General features: G+C 44.1%; 1 protein-coding gene across 1 annotated transcript in view; it reads left to right on the forward strand.

Annotated features, from left to right (window-relative positions):
- Window positions 1-19,408, forward strand: part of SYT2 (synaptotagmin 2) — an 86,242-nt gene that overhangs the window by 44,298 nt on the left and 22,536 nt on the right. The window contains exons 3-4 of the mRNA XM_015407768.1: window positions 13,524-13,748; window positions 15,462-15,625. Of these exons, the coding sequence (XP_015263254.1) occupies window positions 13,547-13,748; window positions 15,462-15,625 (366 nt within the window). The 5' untranslated portion in view covers window positions 13,524-13,546. The remainder of the gene's footprint in view (window positions 1-13,523; window positions 13,749-15,461; window positions 15,626-19,408) is intronic.

Genomic DNA, 19,408 nt, shown 5'->3' on the forward strand with positions numbered 1-19,408 from the left:
GGGGGAAGAGAACAAGTGGAGACCCAACTAGAACACAGTAGGCAACATTTTGTTGCGGGTCTCCACTTGTCATTCATAAAAACTTTTTCCATCTTATTCAGATAATAGCATGGGTCTGTTTTATGAAAAAGTGGTTGAACTGATGAAATAGAACTTTGCACTTTTGATATATAAAGACGCTAGTTTGGATTAAGTGCTTCGTATCAGCAAGTCGTTTTGCCTGAACACCAGAGCAATTCCATGTAACTCCCCCGGAGCAGGTGATATTTGGATTGCATCCCAGTTTCTCTGTGCTGCACTTTCTGTTTTTGCATGTTGATCTTTTTTTGCTGTGGGTATGGGGAAGGGACTCGCAGCTATTTCACTTTGGTAGAGGCAGTGAGAAAAAATTATGGAACCAAGCCTTTTCCCTCAGTGTTTCCTTAAAGGAGGACATGAAATGGTTTGTATTTTAATATAACTTATTAGACCTAAAAAGTGCCAGCTGCACAATTAAGCCAGTAGCACAAGCAACATGCAGGCATTTTGTCCTACAACAGGCTGCTTTGGCTTTGCTCAGCAAAGTGGCACTTGCCACTGGCCACCTTCATGCTCTGCTTCCACAGTCCTCAGCTCTCCACAGCAGTAAAGATGGCGGTTTGCCTGTTGGCATTCCATCCCCAACTTGAATCCAATAGCTGTTGAGGAGCATCTGCTAGCATGTGTCCTTGTTGTTGTTTTCTTCATCAACAGATTGGGGCTGACGGATGGGTGCTCACCTCCGCCCCTCCCCCCACCATTTCTTTTATGGCCTCGAGAAGCTGTCAGTTAGGCTGCAGCAGGATTGTTAAATAGCCTTCTTTTCTGATTGATGGAGGCCTGGAATGTACTTGAGCGTATGTTGGGTTACAACAGAAAAGAAAGAGCACGGGGAGAATGACTGACTCGTTAGCTCTGCGACAGCCAGATTGGTTTTTGCAGAGATCTTTCTTCTCCCTCCTTTGTCCTTCCTCCTCCTGCTCTCAAATGTTAAATTATCACATAGGGGGAAAGAATCTATTACACGTGGTCCGCAGAGACACTTTCACGGCAGTTGCTGGATGGCTATAGGACTGGCATTAATCAGGTAGAGGCACCAGAGAGCAAAAATGAGATGTTGCCCAGAGGCACTCTCATTGTTTACCAGTCAGCCATAAATATTGGCTCATAAATATGCAGGCCTCCTCTTATGTGGAAGAATGAAACGACAAGTTCAGGAGACAAGGGGATTTGTGAATGGGGTGAAATGGGAATTTTTGCCGCTGGTGTATAAACTGGATGATGAGTGGGAGCAGTTCAAAATACAGCGTGGATGAGTTGTAAGAGAGGAGCTGAATCCTCTTCCTACCTGTGCTTCCAACTTTGAAACTCCATCTTCACAGTAGTATATACAGTAGTATATTGGCTCTCCTGGCTTGCCTGCTAGCAAGTGTTGGGATTCCACCTCTTAGCAAGAGTAGACACAGTTTACAGTTAGCAGGCAGTTCAGTTCCTGGTTTCTTCCTGGTGCACTAGTGTCATTAAAATGAAGTTTCCTGATAGATGGGTACTTCTGGCGTGCTCATCTTTGTAATACATATATGTGTATAATATGAGAGCCAGTTTGGTGTAGTGGTTAAGTGTGCGGACTCTAATCTGGGAGAACTGGGTTTGATTCCCCACTCACTGCTTCTAGGAAGGTTAAGCACTAACACCATTTTTTCTCCTGCAAGCATGCTCCTGCAAAGAGCAGTTTGTGTCAGAGTTCTCTCAGCCCCACCCACCTCACAGGGGATCTGTTGTGGGGAGGGGAAGGGAAAGGAGTTTGTAAGCCGCTCTGAGACTCCAAGTGAAGGGCAGGGTCTAAATCCAATCTCTTCCTCTTCTTCTCTAGGAGAAAAACAATTTTTTGAAGTGGATTTGGGGCAGAAGGGGAATGGAAAAAGGGAAGACGCAGCTGTCCTCTCCAGCCCAAGCATTCTGCCCTTTCAGTTTCCCCCTGCTGTCACTGGTTTAAAGGGATCTGGCAGGAGCCTGAATTCTGCAGGCTGTCCTGTCTAGCTTGCCCCCTCCCCCCCAATTTAGATAGTTGATTTTTGAAAATGCCTACCTGTTCACTAGACAGTTAAATGGCTGTCCTGATTGACTGAGCATGTTTTCATACATGTCGTTTCTGAACTCTTAACACTGACAATTAGTATGTATAATACAGCCTTCACAGATCAAACACAATCTGAACTTCCACAGTAGCTACTACTACACAGTGCTTTTTCTTGGAAGCTAATAAATCGTTGAATGTTGAGATTTCAGGTGATGTGCACATGTGGGTAATTTAGGCCACTCTGCTTAATGTGGCTCACATTGGTTTGAAAACCTGTACCACAAGCTGCTTCTAGGAAGGTTAAGCATGCACACAAAAGCTCATACCTTGAATAAACCTTTGTTGGTCTTAAAGGTGCCACTGGACTCTAAATTTGTTCCACTGACATCACTATTAGTGAATTAATTTTTTCCCCCAAAAAAATAGTATTTGGCCAAAATGCCACAGTGTGGCATTCAGATAGTAATGCCTGATGAGTGATGTATTTCTTAGTGCAAGTGACACCCAAGCAGTGAACTTGGTTGCCAAGTTTAGTGAAAACAGCAGTGATGTGTTGAGAATTTGCCTGCTAGGGATGCTGCAAATTTTGTGGAAAACATGTTCAGCGGTTGAACTTACAAGTCTGTTGGGTAATGAATGATCTGAATGCCTGCCAAAGAGGTTCACATTGGTTTTTTGCAAAACTGTGCATGTATGAAAAGGCTGCTGAACCTAACAGATCAGCAGCCATCAACATCGCTAAAGATTTACAAAGTCCAAATAGTAGGATTGCTTTTAAAACACAACATTTATTTATGACTGATTTATGACCCATGAGGTCAAAGTATTATTTTCTTAACATAAGCCCAACTGAAATAAACCAATAAACTTTGTAGAGAGAGAAAAAAAGAACCAGACCACAGGTAGTTGACATGGCCGGGCACCCACTGAGGCTTGTAGCCTTTTAGTAGGCACAGCTCCTATTGGAGATACTGTATTAGTCTCCCAGTTGACCATGGAAGAAATGCCTGGGGGCAGAGGCGAGAGCAGAGTGCAAGAAAACTGCACTTATTGCTGTCTCCCCTGGGCATCTCTTTTACTATGACATGGTAAATTGTCCTAGAGGCTCCTGGGATGTTGTATGGCCTGTGAGACAATTTCCTTTTTTTCCTAATAGGAGGGATGGAAGGGAAAGTGGAGTCCTGAATCTTGCCCTTCTACTGACATAGATGGGGCAAAAAGGAGTATGAGTGAGTTTCAGTCCACTTCAACCATTATAGGTGCCTTATGGGGAGGGAGATGGGAGGAGGTGGCCACCATTTGAAGGGGAGAAGGGCACTGTCATGAAGGGGCCCATAGTCCCTTGGTGCTCAAGGGCCTGTAGAAATCTGCAGCCGGTCCTTGCCAGACCATCTGGTTTGGGGTAGAAGGTAACCCTCTACATTCCGAATATATTGAGTGGCTATACCTGAAACATGAAATCATGGCTCTGTTTAGAAAACTTTTTTCAAAAGGAAACATTCTTATTTATTTAGCCATGTATATCCTCTTTTTCCAGTTCGTTCTTAATTCTTCCACAAGAACCCAGCATCCTGTCTGCTCCTCTCTGATGCTTCAGAGGAAAGGGAGTGGAGAGAATTCTTGAAAACTTAGCAAGAGACTCTTGCTTGACCACTAATAAGAATCACATTATCAGTCACCATGAAATGCCCTTCAAAATGTGTCCTCTTCCATTTAAAATCTAATTAGGCTCTTTGGGAGACCTGCAGGCTGTTCATACAGTGTCACAAAACCTGGGTCCCACAAGGCGGGGAGGAATGCCACATGGCTAGTTTATCTTGGTCTGCTGTTAGTTTGTTTTGAAGCTCTCTTTCAGATCCAGGTACTGGGCAGTACACAGTTTTCACACATTAATTTTCATGAACAGATTTACAAATGAGAAATAACTGTTTTAAAATCCCATTCTCTTCATAGACCTAGAGCTGGGATGTCTGTGTTTCTTTTGTTTCTTAGGCTAACTGGCTTCTAAAGGTATGTCCTTTGAAGGAAAAGCATCTCATGCCTTCCAGTGATTTTCCAAATTGTTCCAGCCCTTCCCCCAGCAGTAATCTTATGAAATTGAGCAGTACAGTTATTTTAAAAATTGTTATGCACGCTTTACTTCTAAGTGGTGAAAAGTGGCAGAGATAGCTCTTACTTGGGAGAGATTGCTGGAAACGTGGTATTTGTGTAGTTTTGGCTTTATTTACAAATGTGCAAGTAGAAAATAGATAGAGGCAAACAGGTATTTCCACTGGACAGCCAATCAGCTACTCCTCATCACATCTCTGAGAGAATAAATTAATCATCGTATGGTAGTCTGTGTAGAGTAGCCAGGAGATCCTAAGATTGTCTGGCAGCCAGAAGTTCTAGCTCTTTTAGCATTATGCACCACTAGATGGTGAGCAAGACATTTCACAGTTGGTTTGCCATTGCCTGCCTCCGTGTCACGCCCCCGGTATTCCATGGATGTTGCCTATCCAAATACTAGCCAATGCCAACCCTGCTTAGCTTCCAAGGTCTGAGAGAGATCCTGCACCACCAAGGTGCTTCAACCAGCTCACAGTAGTGTCTTTCTGCTTCTCCTTCCATCACTCCCAGTATCTTTACTGCAATTTTCTTTCTATACAGGTACACACCTGCCTCCTCCCTTCAGTTAGGAGGGCTGCTCACCTTCAAGACCCAAATAGAGCCATTTTTGAATACATAAGGGTCCATTGGGGATATACCAAGACACATCTCATTCTGTTTGTCATGGAAACTGCTGTTCCGTAGGCATGACTAGTTCCGCAAAAGCAGTTGTTCCGCCCTCAGTCTGCCATTTCCCCCAGTTGTACTGCTCAATTTCCCACAATTTGCTGCATGACCGCATTTTGACCCGCATCTCCCCCCGATTTCCTGATTCACATTCCATCAGATACTTCCGCTGCCACTTTATCAGTTGTATCTGATGAAGTGTGCATGCACACAAAAGCTTATACTCATCATTAAACTTTGTTGGTCTTAAAGTGCCACTGGACTCAAACTTTGTTCTAAAGAGAGAACAGTGTGCCTGTGAACTGATGATCTTCCACATATCCTGATCTTCAGCATACGCTTTCGTTGGGTGTGCCAGTAACAAGATTCACGTGCCGCAAATGTGGAGTCAAGAGCAGAGCAGCAGCATGGCCTGCTGTTGTCAAGGAATCTATGGCAGTACTTCTCAAGGTGCAGTTAATGGGCTGGTACTCATTTGTAGTCAGTTTCTTAACTGTTTGTGCAGAGAAGGGCTTAGACTTGGTATTACTGGGTGGTGTTAGGAAATATTTGAGGTGTTTAAAGCTGAAATACCACGCACACTTTTTTGGGGGGAAGTTGGCCCCATTCAAATGAATAGGATTCATGTCTACATAAATTTGGATTGGACTTTCAGGCTACAGTATATCTTCTCAGTTCATTAAGAACATAAGAACATAAGAGACGCCAATGTTGGATCAGGCCAAAGGCCCATCCAGTCCAACACTCTGTGTCACACAGTGGCCAGAAATACCAGTGCCATCAGGAGGTCCAGCACTGGGGCCAGGACATTAGAAGCCCTCCCACTGTTGACCCCCCCCCAAGCACCAAGAAGACAGAGCATCACTTGCCCCAGAGCCCCTAGCTATACCTTGTGGCTAATAGCCACTGATGGACCTCTGCTCCATATGCTTATCTAATTCCCTTTTGAAGCCGTCCATGCTTGTAGCACCCACCACTTCCTGTGGCAGTGAATTCCATGTGTTAATCACTCTTTGGGTGAAGAAGTACTTCCTTTTATCCGTTCTAACCCGACCGCTCTGCAGTTTCATGGAGTGCCCACGAGTTCTTGTATTGTGAGAAAGGGAGAAAAGTACCTCTTTCTTTACCTGCTCTTTCCCATGCATAATCTTATAAACCTCGATCATGTCACCCCTCAGTCGTCTTTTCTCCAAGCTAAAGAGCCCTAAGCGCTTTAACCTTTCCTCATAGGGAAAGTGTTCCAACCCTTTTATCATTCGAGTTGCCCTTTTCTGCACTTTTTCCAAAGCTATAATATCCTTTTTAAGGTGTGGTGCCCAGAACTGCACACAGTATTCCAAATGAGGTCTCACCATTGATTTATATAGGGGCATTATTATATTGGCTGATCTGTTTTCAATACCCTTCCTAATAATCCCCAGCATAGCATTGGCCTTCTTTATTGCAGTCACACACTGTCTCGACATTTTCAGTGAGTTATCCACTACAACTCCAAGATCTCTCTCTTGCTCAGTCTCTGCCAGTTCAGACCCCATCAATGTGTATTTATATTTAGGATTTTTGGCTCCAATGTGCATCACCTTGCACTTGGCCACATTGAACCCCATTTGCCATGTTGACGCCCACTCGCCCATCCTTGACAGATCCCCTTGGAGTGCCTCACAATCCTCACTGGTTTTCACCACCCTGAACAACTTTGTATCATCCGCAAATTTAGCCACTTCACTGCTTACTCCCATAATTCTCTCAGCTGAAAGCAAGTAAAAGAAACCCACTCACCTCTCTCACAGCTCTCTCTCCTGCTCCTGCTCAGAGCTCAGCTGGTCATTGACAGCCAGTCTAAAGGGATACCAATGAACCCCCACCAAAATCAATAAGAGGTAAGTGTACACCAAACAGCAGGCCAAATTCACTTTACCTGACTTGTTGTGAGGACTTTCCGTTTCTACAAATGGTAAATGCTACAAGCTTCGGTGTGTGTATGTGTGTGCTTAGTATTTGACTGTCAAGGGTTCAGTAGTTGGACAAAAATAAACAGGCACTTCTTGCACAGGAACTTCTGCTTGCACAGTAATTAAAGGAAAGCAAGGCTGTGTACTGCTGGAGCAACAAAATCAGAGAACAGAGGGCAGAGGGTCTGTCTTCGCTTTTCTCTCTCCCAGGCATACTTTGCTTTCTGCTTCCCAGACAAAAGGAGAGCCTGGGCATATCCTGGCATGAGCCAGCAGTCATCTGAAAATATTCCTCAGTTTTTTAAGGGTACTTAACAGGAATAGATGCAAAGCAACTGGTTGATAGCACAGGAATTAATGGGCTTGATTTGCATGATGATCATTGCTTGTATAATCTGCAGATTGTATTTTCTGTGGAAGATCTCCTGCCCCCAGTGGTTAACTGGCAACGTTAGCATGTTGTCGTAGCACATGACTCTACACCAAGGCATTACTTTGGTGTCTTCCACACAGGGATGAAATTTTGTGTTGTTGTTGGTTGGTGCAGCTGCAGAGCACAGCACATGGCATGTTTCTCCACAGGGTCCCTGCTCCAATCTCCCAAAAGTGGCCACCACTAGCCTCTCCTGGGTAAGTCTTTATCCTGCTTTTCTTGCAAATATATGCATTTTCCCCTTATATCTCTGCAAGGGAAGCAGCTAGAGGCTTTTTTAAAATGAAAGGTGTGAATTCACACCTGCGACACCTGTTGTTATAATTGCATAGTGATATAACAATACTGTAGTGCCAATCTTTAAAAAATAAAAAGCCCCACTCTGGTGGGGGGAAGAAACGGCTGCTATGGGTACAGGAGTCAGGAAAATTGACTGCCAGGTGAACTCCCTCACTCATACAGCAGCCATCCAGGCTTTACTATGATGTTTCCCAAAACTTCAGAACAAAGGCAGTTTGAGAAAGAGTGGAGGAAAGCTGAGAAACCCCTAGAAGTGCACAAATGATGCTGCGGGGAAGCAAGAAAGCCCCCCCCCCACTGAAATTGGGGGTGTGGAAGACCCCATAGTAAAGGCTGTGATTGTAGATAAGTGTGTTTGCAAACAGAAAAGCATGAATGCTTGCTGACATGAGTTCAACCATTCACAGGCAGATCCTGGAGTGGGCCACCACTGCTTTGCAAAGTGCAGTAGGCAAGGTTGCAGACAGGAGTGTAATAGCACAACTTTATTCAGTTTCTCCAGTCAAAACTCATTGATGGGACTAGGGTAACTCTGTATAGGACTGCTGTTAATCTAAGCTGTTGTACAGGCAAGCCAGTCAGCCCATTGTGGATAGGGAGACTTTCCCTCTTAGTCCGATGGTCCCCTCTGTAGCAAGCACAGGACATCAAACTCCACAGCCTACCAATCTGCCTGAAGAAGCATTTCCTTAATGAAGGAAAGGCATTCAGCTCTGCACACTAGAATTTTTATGAACGGGAGGTCATGTCATGTCAGTAGCCCTTTGTACTGCATGCAGTACAGCTTCAGAAAGTCCCTTAACATAATTTGAAATTTTGGCTTAGTCTGTAAATAGCAAAAAATTATTTAGATGGCATTGGAGCTACGTACAGAAATGTTATCTGTTCCCACTGATATTACTTAGTTGCCGAATCCAAGACTAAAGGCTGGAATTTCATAACATTCATACTTAAACTGCTCAAGAAATCAGTGTTAATATTAAGTTAATATTTATTAAAAGTTAAATTCAAAAGGGATAAAGGTTATACACAGTTTTAAAGTGAAAAGGATGAAGTGGAGATTTAGCTAAGCAGTAAAATAAATTTCAGCTGCATTTCCTGGGAATGCAAAGGACCACAAAGTTTTAAAGCTAACATATAGATTCGACCAAGTTTAAAGTAAGTCATGCTGCTCTCTGAGTTAGCTCACATGTCTTCTAAGCACCTTTAGCTGCAGTCTTGTTCAGTCTTGCGGAGGAGTTGATCCATAACAGCTGAATCATTGGATGGACTGGGTAATTTTGAGACAGTGAGCCAGCCGCATGCCCCTTAGGCCCACTTTACCCTAATGGGCTGTGACAGGAATACATTCAGGAGTAGGCTTGCAAGGCAGCTACAGCAGTATGAGCATGACGAACCCCCTGTGCTGAAATGTAACAGCTTCATCAGCAAAGTGTTGAGGAGAAGGTCAGGCTAGGCACCTGTGCAACATTGGGAACCAAAATGAACGAGGCTTAAGAACATGCCTCATCTCATTTTGCAGCACAGGGTATGTAAGCCCATAGAAAGTGTGAGGAAAGAGCCAGTGGTCATGGTACATCAGTAGCAGTGATGGTGAGAAATAAAACCATGAAGTTTTAGAAGTCAAATTTAAGCGGGCGGGTAAGATGTCGAATGCCAGCATTTTTCACTATAGCTTTTGAGAATCATACGGAGCGTTTTTATGTGGTAATTTGGGGAGTAATTTGGAAGTCTTTTCTTTGCCATCTTCTCGCTCTGGTGCTTTGTTTTAGCTCATTCCCTTCCTACTGGAGAGCAGCTGAGCAGGGACTAAAAAGCGCTTGTCACAGTGACATACCTATATGTTCTGTGAATCTGATCTCGTTTCTGTTGGGATCAAGAAACTTCTGTACCAAGCCTGTATTGTGTTCTCCTCTGTTCAGTATAAAAGTTTATTTTATTTAATTTTTTTCTTTAAAAAATCTGTTACTTATCTCATCCGGTTTGTTATTCCTTTCATTTAAATTTTTTACTTATGCAAATAGGATTGGCAAGAAGAACATTTTGGCACCTTGTTTATTTATTTTCTGAACAGAACAGTGCTGAGAGTTGCTGAGCCCCACCAACATCCTCCATGCCATAAAGCAGTGAAGGTTCAGTTGAACACTGCCCAGCATCAAAGGGGCACTCTCCTCATACCACCTGGCCGTACAGCCAATAAGCATCTGGCTTAGGCAAACTGCATTTGTCAGTAGATACCACAAGGTGCTCATTTTAGTTAATTATTTATTTCACGCAATGAAGTTGCATGACTGCTCCCTGGTGTGACCACGAAGGATGTGCATTCCAATATATTTGATTCAAATATATACCTGAAACACACCTTATTAGTAGTTTCCAGATATATTTGGATCTCTGGATGGTATCTAGAATATTCCAGGATACTGAGAATTGGATCCCAAAGAATCCCAGAAATATTTGGGATTAGTTGGAAATATTGGCAGAGTATAAAGACTCCCAGGACTGACTGACTGACTGACTGACTGTCTTTCTTTCTTGCTTGCTTGTATTCCCGGGCTTGGTATTGGCTTGCCGTGTTAGTTTTGCTTTGGGCCTCTCCTTTTAAATTGGTTTTGTTGCTTTTGTAACATTGCTTCTGCCCTCAACCCGCCCCCCCCCCGGAGCTTTTGGGGTGAGGCATACGAAGGAGAAATGTCAATCAGCATCATGGCATGCTAAAACTGAGAAGTGAATTACAACCATAGCTTTTGGGGGGCTTCTTAGAGTATTGTGATGTCAATTACTGCCACTTCCCCTGATTTTCCCTGCTGTTCTGCAAGTGGGTACGATAATAATACAGTGTTGAATAGTTCCTTGTTTTCAGTGTTATAAAGTTCAACTAGATATCTAGATATGCTGCTGGTCAACTGATGACTGCATAAGAGTGTTTCTGTTCAAATAACACTTTATTTTCTTTACTACAAGATGCTTGTATTCCATTTTCAGCTTTTACTTTTCCCCATCTCTCAGATGGCACTGAGATACATATGTTTGTAAGGCTGCATAGGGTTATAAGGCTGCATAGGGTTGTAGCCTGCCTGCCTGCCTTCCTTCCTTCCTTCCTATTTATCTCTTATATATAAAGCTCACTTCGTGTGAGTCCTGGAACACGCTCCCACAGGCTTTGGCCAGACCTGTTGATCACAAGGTCTCGCCATCCATTGGTGGTGCATTGGCAGGGTCTCGCCATCCATTGGTGACTGCGTGCCCATGTGTTGTCAACATCCCGCCCACCCTCCGACAGAACTACCACCCAGCCTTTCTGCTTCAGTAAGCTGTGAGGCAGCGGAGGCGGCGCATGCTCCAGCGGGCAAAAGGGCTTGCTCGCCCACCGCCCTGCCTTCTCGCCTCCTTCTCCCCCGCCCTGGCAGCTCTTCTGGCCTCCGCGGTGCGCCGCCTGCTGCCCTGACGCCAGCCTCTGCTGCTTTGCTCGGACCCGCACTCCTCCACCCTTTCCTCACTCCGCCTCCGTCAGGGGCTGTGGGCCGGCTCTGGCGATGGTGCGGCCTCTAGGTGGCCTTCTGTCCCACTGCCGACTGCCTGCGGCTCCCGGCGGGGACTGGCGTGCACCCCACCCCATGCTCCTCCACGCCTCCAGGTGGGTCAGGGGCCTCGCACTAGGCCGGGGCTCCGGGGGGGGAGCATGCCTTCTCCACGACGCCACGCTCACCCAAGCCCTCTGCTAGAAGTTCGTTGCATTTCAGCCCACAACGGGCCTTCCTCCTAGTAGTAAACTAAAGCTCAAGTGGTTAAGATGCTGAACTGCAGACCAGAAGGTTGGTAGGTTCAAGACCTGAGTGCCACATGACGGAGTGAGCTCCCGTCTCTGGTCCCAGCTCCTGCCAACCCAGCAGTTCGAAAGCAAGAAATTGCAAGTAGATAAATAGGTACCACTTCATTGGGAAGGTAACAGTGTTCCGTGCACCTCAGCATCTAGTCATGCCGGCCACATGACCACGGAAACCTCTGTGGACAGCGCTGACTCTTCAGCTTGGAAATGGAGATGAGCACTGCATCCCTAGAGTTGGATTCAACTGGCTTTCAAGCAAGGGAAAACTTTACCCTTATTTTACCGAAAGCTGCAATGCTAAGAACATTTAACTTCTGTGTTTAACTTCTAAGAAAAATTTACTTCAGAATTAGAGAAAGGATTACATGGAAAGAAAACAATAGCCTAACTAACTCATCTTTCTAGTTCTGATCTACTCCATCTTGTTTCTTTGTTCCCTCTAACCCTAAGAAGGAAGGAATGGAAGTTTCCCCCCAAAGCACCCGTTGTGTACATGCAGAATAGCATGAACTATCTCCATTATATTGATTAGCTAATAGTCAATCTTAAGGTCACCTCATTAAGAATAAAACCTCCCCCTTTTTGGTGGGAAGAATCTACTCTACACCTAATGGTTCTATGCTAAACTTGCTATTATTAACTTACAGAAACTTCAGCTTAACTCTTTCATGACTGAAGGGATAATACTCGCAAACCCCAACAATATTGCACATTTTTCATTTTCCCTTAGATTGTCTGTAGGTTTTTCTCCCTTTAAAAATCTGTAAAAATAAATATTTTCCCACAGTGGCTTCAAAATTTCCAGAAATTTTTCATCTCTAGTTATGCCACCATGATTATAGGATGTCCTCCCCACAGCAATTCACCTGGCATTCCGCCTGTTGAATTTTAGGCACCAAGTGAAGACATTGTTAATATCTGGAACCTTTTGCACATTAGTTTGTTTTTCTCTTGTGGTATCCCTCTGGTACTCATTGCTATTTTTACTGCTGGTTTTATTGTTGATTTTAGTGTTGCTGTGTTGTCAGCAATGTATTCTTTCCATTCTTACCCTATTGATGTAATTGGTTTTTGATAAAGTGCCTCAGGAGTAAATTTACTAAGAGCTGAGGGAGGTATTCTTTTGTTTCCTGAAGTAAATAAATAATTGTGAATACCTGTGTTATTCAGTAGGCTGAAGCTGGGCTGCAGGAATACATCTCTATTTAATTTTATCCTCACAACAACCATGTGAGGAACATTAAACCAGTAGTGCATGCTTTTGCCTAAGGCTACCCACAAAGATTACACAGTATTTGAACATGGGTCTCCCTTGCTCAGAACGAGGGTACTGTCCACTATACATTTATAAGGAGGTCTGTAGGGAGAAGAGAGATGAGGGTCAAGTGCATTAATGCCTTGGCATACATCTGGTCTTGCACCTTCTCTTCTGTCAGGATCTTTGTAGACTTTCTAGTGTTAGGCTTCCATCACTATTTTTATGGCTTATAAAGAGATTCCCCCCTCCCCCCATAGTCTCTCTAGATACCTTGTTTCCTGAATCATGAGAGGGAAAAGTGCAGGAGGCAATATGATGGATTCTGTGTCTGTATCTAAATCTTTTACAGTATTGTTACCCTCCACTGAAGGCCAATTTTAGTGGGCCTTCCCCAAGCCAAACAGTGGCAGTTTATCTATCAATTATATTGCATTTGCCCAAAAGGAGGTCTACTTCTTCTAAGTATAACATCGGGTGGTGGGGTCATCTTACCTTCACTGACAAGTTATACAAGTATGTACAGTAATTTTTAGAGGGGTCATCTTACATTCGGGGTCATCTTCCCTTTGAGTAAATATGGTACATTCAAATGATTGTGTGTCAGTCAGCACTGAATGGTAGAATTTATCTCAGTTGTGGAAACTGAGATACTTTTCATGAAGTATTTCTCAAGGTGAGGAAGAAGCAGAATGTGCCTTTATGTGGTATTTTGAGAAAGTAGCCCGATGTGAGGAAGACAGCTCACAAGAATTAACTAGGAAAGTAAATGTTTCCATTCCTCTATGTTACATAGTAGTGTATCCTAATATTGTGCTCAACCCTAAGTGAAATGCGTCAGATCTGGGCTGTGCCTATCAGTGTTGCTATGTGTCTTTCAGAGTACCTCAAGAAACCAGCAAAGATGACTTGGAAGCTCTTCAAGAAAAACCCCAATCCTGAGCCCATCATAGCGGCGTCTGTGGCACCACCTGTACCCCCTACCACAATGGTGGTCCCAGTGGGGTCAATGGACAACTCAACACATTCGGGCCCGGTGGAGAGCAAGGAGGATGTGTTTGCCCAGATTAAAGAAAAGTTTATGAATGAGATAAACAAGATTCCATGTAAGCAGTCCCTATCTGCTGCCTTTTCTTGCAAACGTCTCAGAAAGTTGTTGTTGCCCCATAACTGAAATATTTAACACATTTGTTGACCGCAGCCAGAGGGCTTGTCTCCTCTTGCTTAAGTTATTCCCTTGCCCCTACTAGTTAGGTATAAGGCTAGATCGTCTCCAGATGGTTGATTGACAATGCAAAACAAAGATGAAAAGACAAATGGTGCAGAGGAAAAGAATCTTTAATGCTTGCATAACCCCTACATATTTTGCATGCAGCTTCATCAGGGGGAATCTTCCAGATTCTTTTTAGTTCTATTCCCACTTTAGCAGAGTCAGAAGGGAATATAGACTGGAATGGAACTAAAAAGAATCTGGAAGATTCCCCCGGATGAAGCTGCACGTGAAACATGTAGGGGTTATACAATCATTAAAGATTCCTTTCCTTTGCACCATTTGTCTTTTCATCTTCATTTTGCCTTGGTGCAGCCCCCTTTCTTCTTCACTGATTGACAATACAAAAAAATTAATCTGTTGATGATAATTTTGAAGGTGGGACAATGGAGAGAAAATAGTGATTTAAAAAAATTACTTTAGAGAGATGAGAGGGCCTGCTCTCAGAAACTGATTGCAAGCCTCTTGATTTAAGGCTTTAGGACACCACTAAGAGTACTGAGACTTGTGTGTGGGGGGGTGAGAAATCAAAGTGGGCTGGAAATGTTCTGCACCAGCTAAATGCCTGGTCAATGCCAGGCCATCCAGTGGTGGGAGCAGCGGACAGCTTTGGCTCCCAGTGCATGGGAATAGCAACCACATGGGAGAAAGTACAGGTGTGTACCCCCAAGGGACCATTATGGAGTGTCATTAGCTTTTTGGGTAGAGCAAATTCTGCCATTTTGAGCACTCTTGCTGATTGCCTGCCCTTTACATCAGCATTGGACCACAGTGTGCCACTTGAACTCAAACCTGCTTCTATCTCTGTAGCCCCACCCTCTGTCCTGTTTCTTGAGATTCAGGCATGCCAGAGTGTGATTGAACCCATGAACCAGCTTTTATAGTACAGATGAAACTCTTTCAACAGGAGGTGATTCACAAGGCAGTTTGCAGCAATTTAAAAACACAACCAATCCATACAAAATAGAAAAATACAATAAGAACAAAATGAACAGTGACATAAAAATAGTGAGACTCTCCACTAATCCCCAAAGAAACAGGAATATTTTTACTTGTCTGTGGATGGCGATTAGGGGAGGATGCAGACAGGTTTCCTGGGGAGAGGATTGTTCTGCAACTCAGGGACCACCATGCAAAAATAATCAGGTATGATGTGACAGCACTGACCCTTTTGTAAATGCAGCCACTCTTGTGAGATGTATACAGAATTATTTTACCTTTATTTAGTTACTGAAAACATTTATTAGCGGCCTTTCTTCCTTGTGGAACTCAAGGCAGCATACAATATAAATAAAATAATCATTTAAAAACCCACAATGAAGCAGTATAAATAAAACAACAATGATAAAACCACATAAAAGGTCACAATTTAAAAACTCCAATCAGGACTGCCAATAAATAAATCAGTCAAATGCAGTCCTGAGTAAAACTGTCTTCGTCTGCCTCCTGAAGAACGACAGCATTGCCTGTAGCTGCATTCCACCACCCCGACACCCCCCCCCCCAGTAAATGCTTTGTGATGGTCTGAATGGTGCCGCTTTTGTTGCAGTGCCACCATGGGCCCTGATTGCCATTGCGGTGGTCGCTGGGCTGCTGATCCTCACCTGCTGCTTTTGCATCTGCAAGAAGTGCTGCTGCAAGAAGAAGAAGAACAAGAAGGAGAAAGGCAAGGGGATGAAAAATGCCATGAACATGAAAGACATGACAGGCCAGGTAAAAACACACCTCTCAGGGAAGATCAGGGTGAAGCGGCTGTTAGCTTGGAGCACTAGTGTGTGTTTTGACTGCTGGAGGTAAGATACAACCCTGTGCACTCACAAAAGAGTTCCATCCCTTAAACATAGGAAGTAAGTACATGCCCCTGCACCAGTATGGCCAGCACCGAGAACTGAACTAAGGACTTGTGATACCAGCAGTATAAGCTCAGCTTGTTGTGCTTTAAAAGTGGGGCCACAAAGCTGAGGCATTTGCACTTCAGTCACTTGCTCATCTACACATGAACACATGAAACTGCCTTATATTGTATCAGACCCTTGGTCCATCAAAACCAGTATTGTCTACTCAGGCGGGCAGCAGGTCTCCAGGGTCTCAGGCAGAGGTTTTTCACATCACCTACTACGAGCTCTTTACCTGGAGATACCGGGGATTGAACCTGGGATGCCAAGCAGATGGCCCCTCCTGTAACTGCCTTTGTACAAGGGCTTAGGATTCCCCTTTTTGACTGAAGCCAGATAGTAGCTTTTAAAGAGAGTTGGAGGTGCTAGCCATAGAGATGTCATTTTCTCCTGGTTACCTCCTCCTTTTTTTTTTTAGGTGGTAAAAGAACCTGTGAACAGACATTATCGGGAGCTAAGTGTGCACACCACTAGGGATGGGCATGAACTGGTTCATGAGCCAAAATTTGGCACAGATTTGGCCTGGTTTGGGGGGGAAGGAAAATGGACTGGTGAAATGGCTGCAAGCCATTTCAGCCTAACAGCTGATGTCTGCACCCACCCTGCTGTTAGGCTGAAATGGATGCCAGACATTTAAACCTAAAAGCTGGACAGGTCCACCTGTCAGCTGTCAGGTTTAAATGGTTGCGAGCCGTTAAACCCATCAGTTTTGCTTCCCCCACTTTGAAGCAGTGGGAAGTGACATGGACGGGTTAAATGGCTGGCAGCCATTTAACCCTTCCCGGGTGATTCCCCCCCCCCCCTTCTCCCATCCATGGCTCTGAACAGGCCAGTTTGGTTAGGGGCATTTTTGGCTCAGTTCGGTTCAGGGGCTGCCTTCGGTTCAGGGGCTGCCTTGAACCCCAAACCGAACCAGAATCGATAGGTTTGTGCCCATTCCTGCGCACCACAGGTAGTGATGCCTCTGGAAAAAAAAATACACTCCCTCTCCAGCCTTAGTTACACTGAAGTCAATAGGGCTGAACAAATTTAATTAGGCAGGTGCTCTCCTAGCCATGCTGTGTGGATTTATTCACATTTTAGAAGGCCAGCAGCTGTTAGGCAGTACACATGCAACCCCAGCTAACTCTCCAGCTTCTCTGATACACGCAAACATACCCATAAGGGACAGACATATCCTTAGTTATATCTTTCAGATCAGTTTTATTTTGTAAGAAATATCAAAATTGCCGTGCTGTTAGGGATTGCTCTGTTTCAAACACTGGAAACAATCCATGGGAGGTTCTAGTGAGTGAGCCTGAAAAGAGAGGGAGCCTTCCAAGAGCAGGAGAGAGGAGGGAAGGCTGGTGAGATCAGGGTAATTATACCAGCATTATGGTGTTCTCTGTAAGCTTCACCCCATGGCCTGCATTGCACCAAGAGTCTTTGCCCTTTCTCCAAACAGTGACGGTGACTGCTTTACTTGCGTGTTTTGTGCAGGTGGAAGACTAAAGGCCACCCAAATGCCCTGAAGGGGATCTATTTATGGCATCATCCCAGGCAACAGCTTGCCCAGGAAAGTCTGTAAATCCAAGATCATAAAAACGTTTCATGTAGCATCCCACTGGCTCCACAATTCCACCTTTTCCTTTTTACTACTGTTTGCTTCACTTGCAGCGATCAAACTAACTCAGCAGCAAAACCCATTAGCAATTAAGCCACACAAACATGTGAAACCTGGATGGTTTGATGGGCTCTAAATCCTTCCCTCCTATCTGGGCCTTTTGATTTGGTAACTGGGGCAGCAGCCTGAGAAATGAGTCTTTTATAGCCCATATTGCTAGACGTATTTCCTTTTTGTGTGTATGTTAATGAGGCTCTTTGCATGAGGTGCTTTAATGAGGCACAGCCATGGGTGTCTAGTCATCCAGAGCCTTCTGCAGTGTGCAGAAACTCTCCAGAGGACTGAGGTAGGATGAGGGAAGAATTCCCTCTTTGAAAAACTTTCCTATTGTGCTCATTCTTGCACCAGTTTTCCAGTGAAATATCACAGAAGAAGATGGACACTGTTTTTACAGGCACAGAAACACAAGAAAAGCAAGAGCCAGAGTAGCTAGCTAACATGAAGGATGGGAAAACGACAGCAGTGTTGGCAAAAGATCCCATAACATGTAAAAAATCAAGGGCTTATGTCCTATGAGATTCTAGGACACTTTCCCCTGCCCAAAACGTTGAACATCATAGTGGGAATCTACCGTAAGATGGGAGAATGGATGGAAGTCACCTACATCCAGACCATGAAAGGGCACTTTGATCATTGGGCACAGACTAGAAGATAGGTGTCAAGATCATGAATCAGTGAGATCATATCCTTTCATATGGATTAAGTGACATGGAATAAAGACCATACTTTGGTCTTGTAATCCCTTCAGAATTCCCACTCCAAATATAAAATGGCGCCCGTGCTGCTTGCGTGACTCCTGACGCACTTTGATATTCCAGATAAGGACCTGCCAGGAAGCTTGAGCGACTCATACTTCCTTGACTGTTGCTTCTGGATATCATGTGAAGAGGGGAAACACACACTCTCCTGATGGTGGGATAGGAAATGCATCTGTACCCCTGATTTTGCAAAAGACCTGAGAACACTCAGTGTTCCCTCCCTGTTGTTACTGGTTGGCTGCCCAGTGGGTGCCCCATTGTTCTCCCTCCAAAGCCAGACAGATGTGTGCTTTTTTGAGCTAATACTCACAGAGCCCCTTTCATGTTACTAATAGATGCACGTTACAGTGTAATGTTTGAGCCAATATTAATACACCACATTTTTTCTGACAAGAAACCTATATTGGATATTAACAAGGGACGTGTCAGTAAATGAGATACACGTCTGAGGCAGCCTTCCTCAGAAAACAGGAAACAGAGACAAAGTTAAGGCCTGCAAGGCACAAGTGGATGAAGAATTTGATGAGACAATCCACATAAAGTCAATTAGCAAACATAGCAAAGAGTTTTGCTGCCTGTGCTTATGAGGTGCTCATAGTTCATCCCGTGTAAGACCCAGCAGAGATGGAGAGAGATCACTGTGGGCTGTTATTTTGAGCAGGAAGAAGAGAACCCCATTTCTCAGGGGCTGTGTGTTTTCCACCATGTTAGTAAAGGAAGAACGTCAATAGTAACAGGAAGTATTAGAGCTTTCATCCTCTCTGGAAGCACAAGGTTACATTCATTGCTCTAGTTATTAGCTATATGTTTTTTCTTTATGTTTCCTTTTCTGATCTTTGTTGCTGTTCTCTGTGGTAAGGGGCCCTTTCTAGTAGCAGAAGCTTCTTCCATGTAATATGCCATCCTCAAGTTACCTATTTGTATAGAAATTGTGTTTTCTCTTTCTTTTTCTCTCCTTCCCTCTATGTATTTCTGTGCTTTTTGGTGTCCAGAGAAACACAGGTCCAGTAATCACCTCAAGGCATTCTTGTGAGATAAATTATCATTGCAGGAGAAGATAAATTGGCTAGTTTAAAATACAACATGGCAAACTGCTGTAAGTGCCCTGTTCTTGAGGTTACCTGAACAAATTATTAGGGGTGTGCATTTTTTTTTAAAAAAAAATATTCATTGTGTTTAT

The sequence above is a fragment of the Gekko japonicus genome, unplaced genomic scaffold (genome assembly GCF_001447785.1).
Source record: "Gekko japonicus isolate JY-2015 unplaced genomic scaffold, Gekko_japonicus_V1.1 scaffold2690, whole genome shotgun sequence".
In the NCBI taxonomy this organism is placed as follows: domain Eukaryota; kingdom Metazoa; phylum Chordata; class Lepidosauria; order Squamata; family Gekkonidae; genus Gekko; species Gekko japonicus.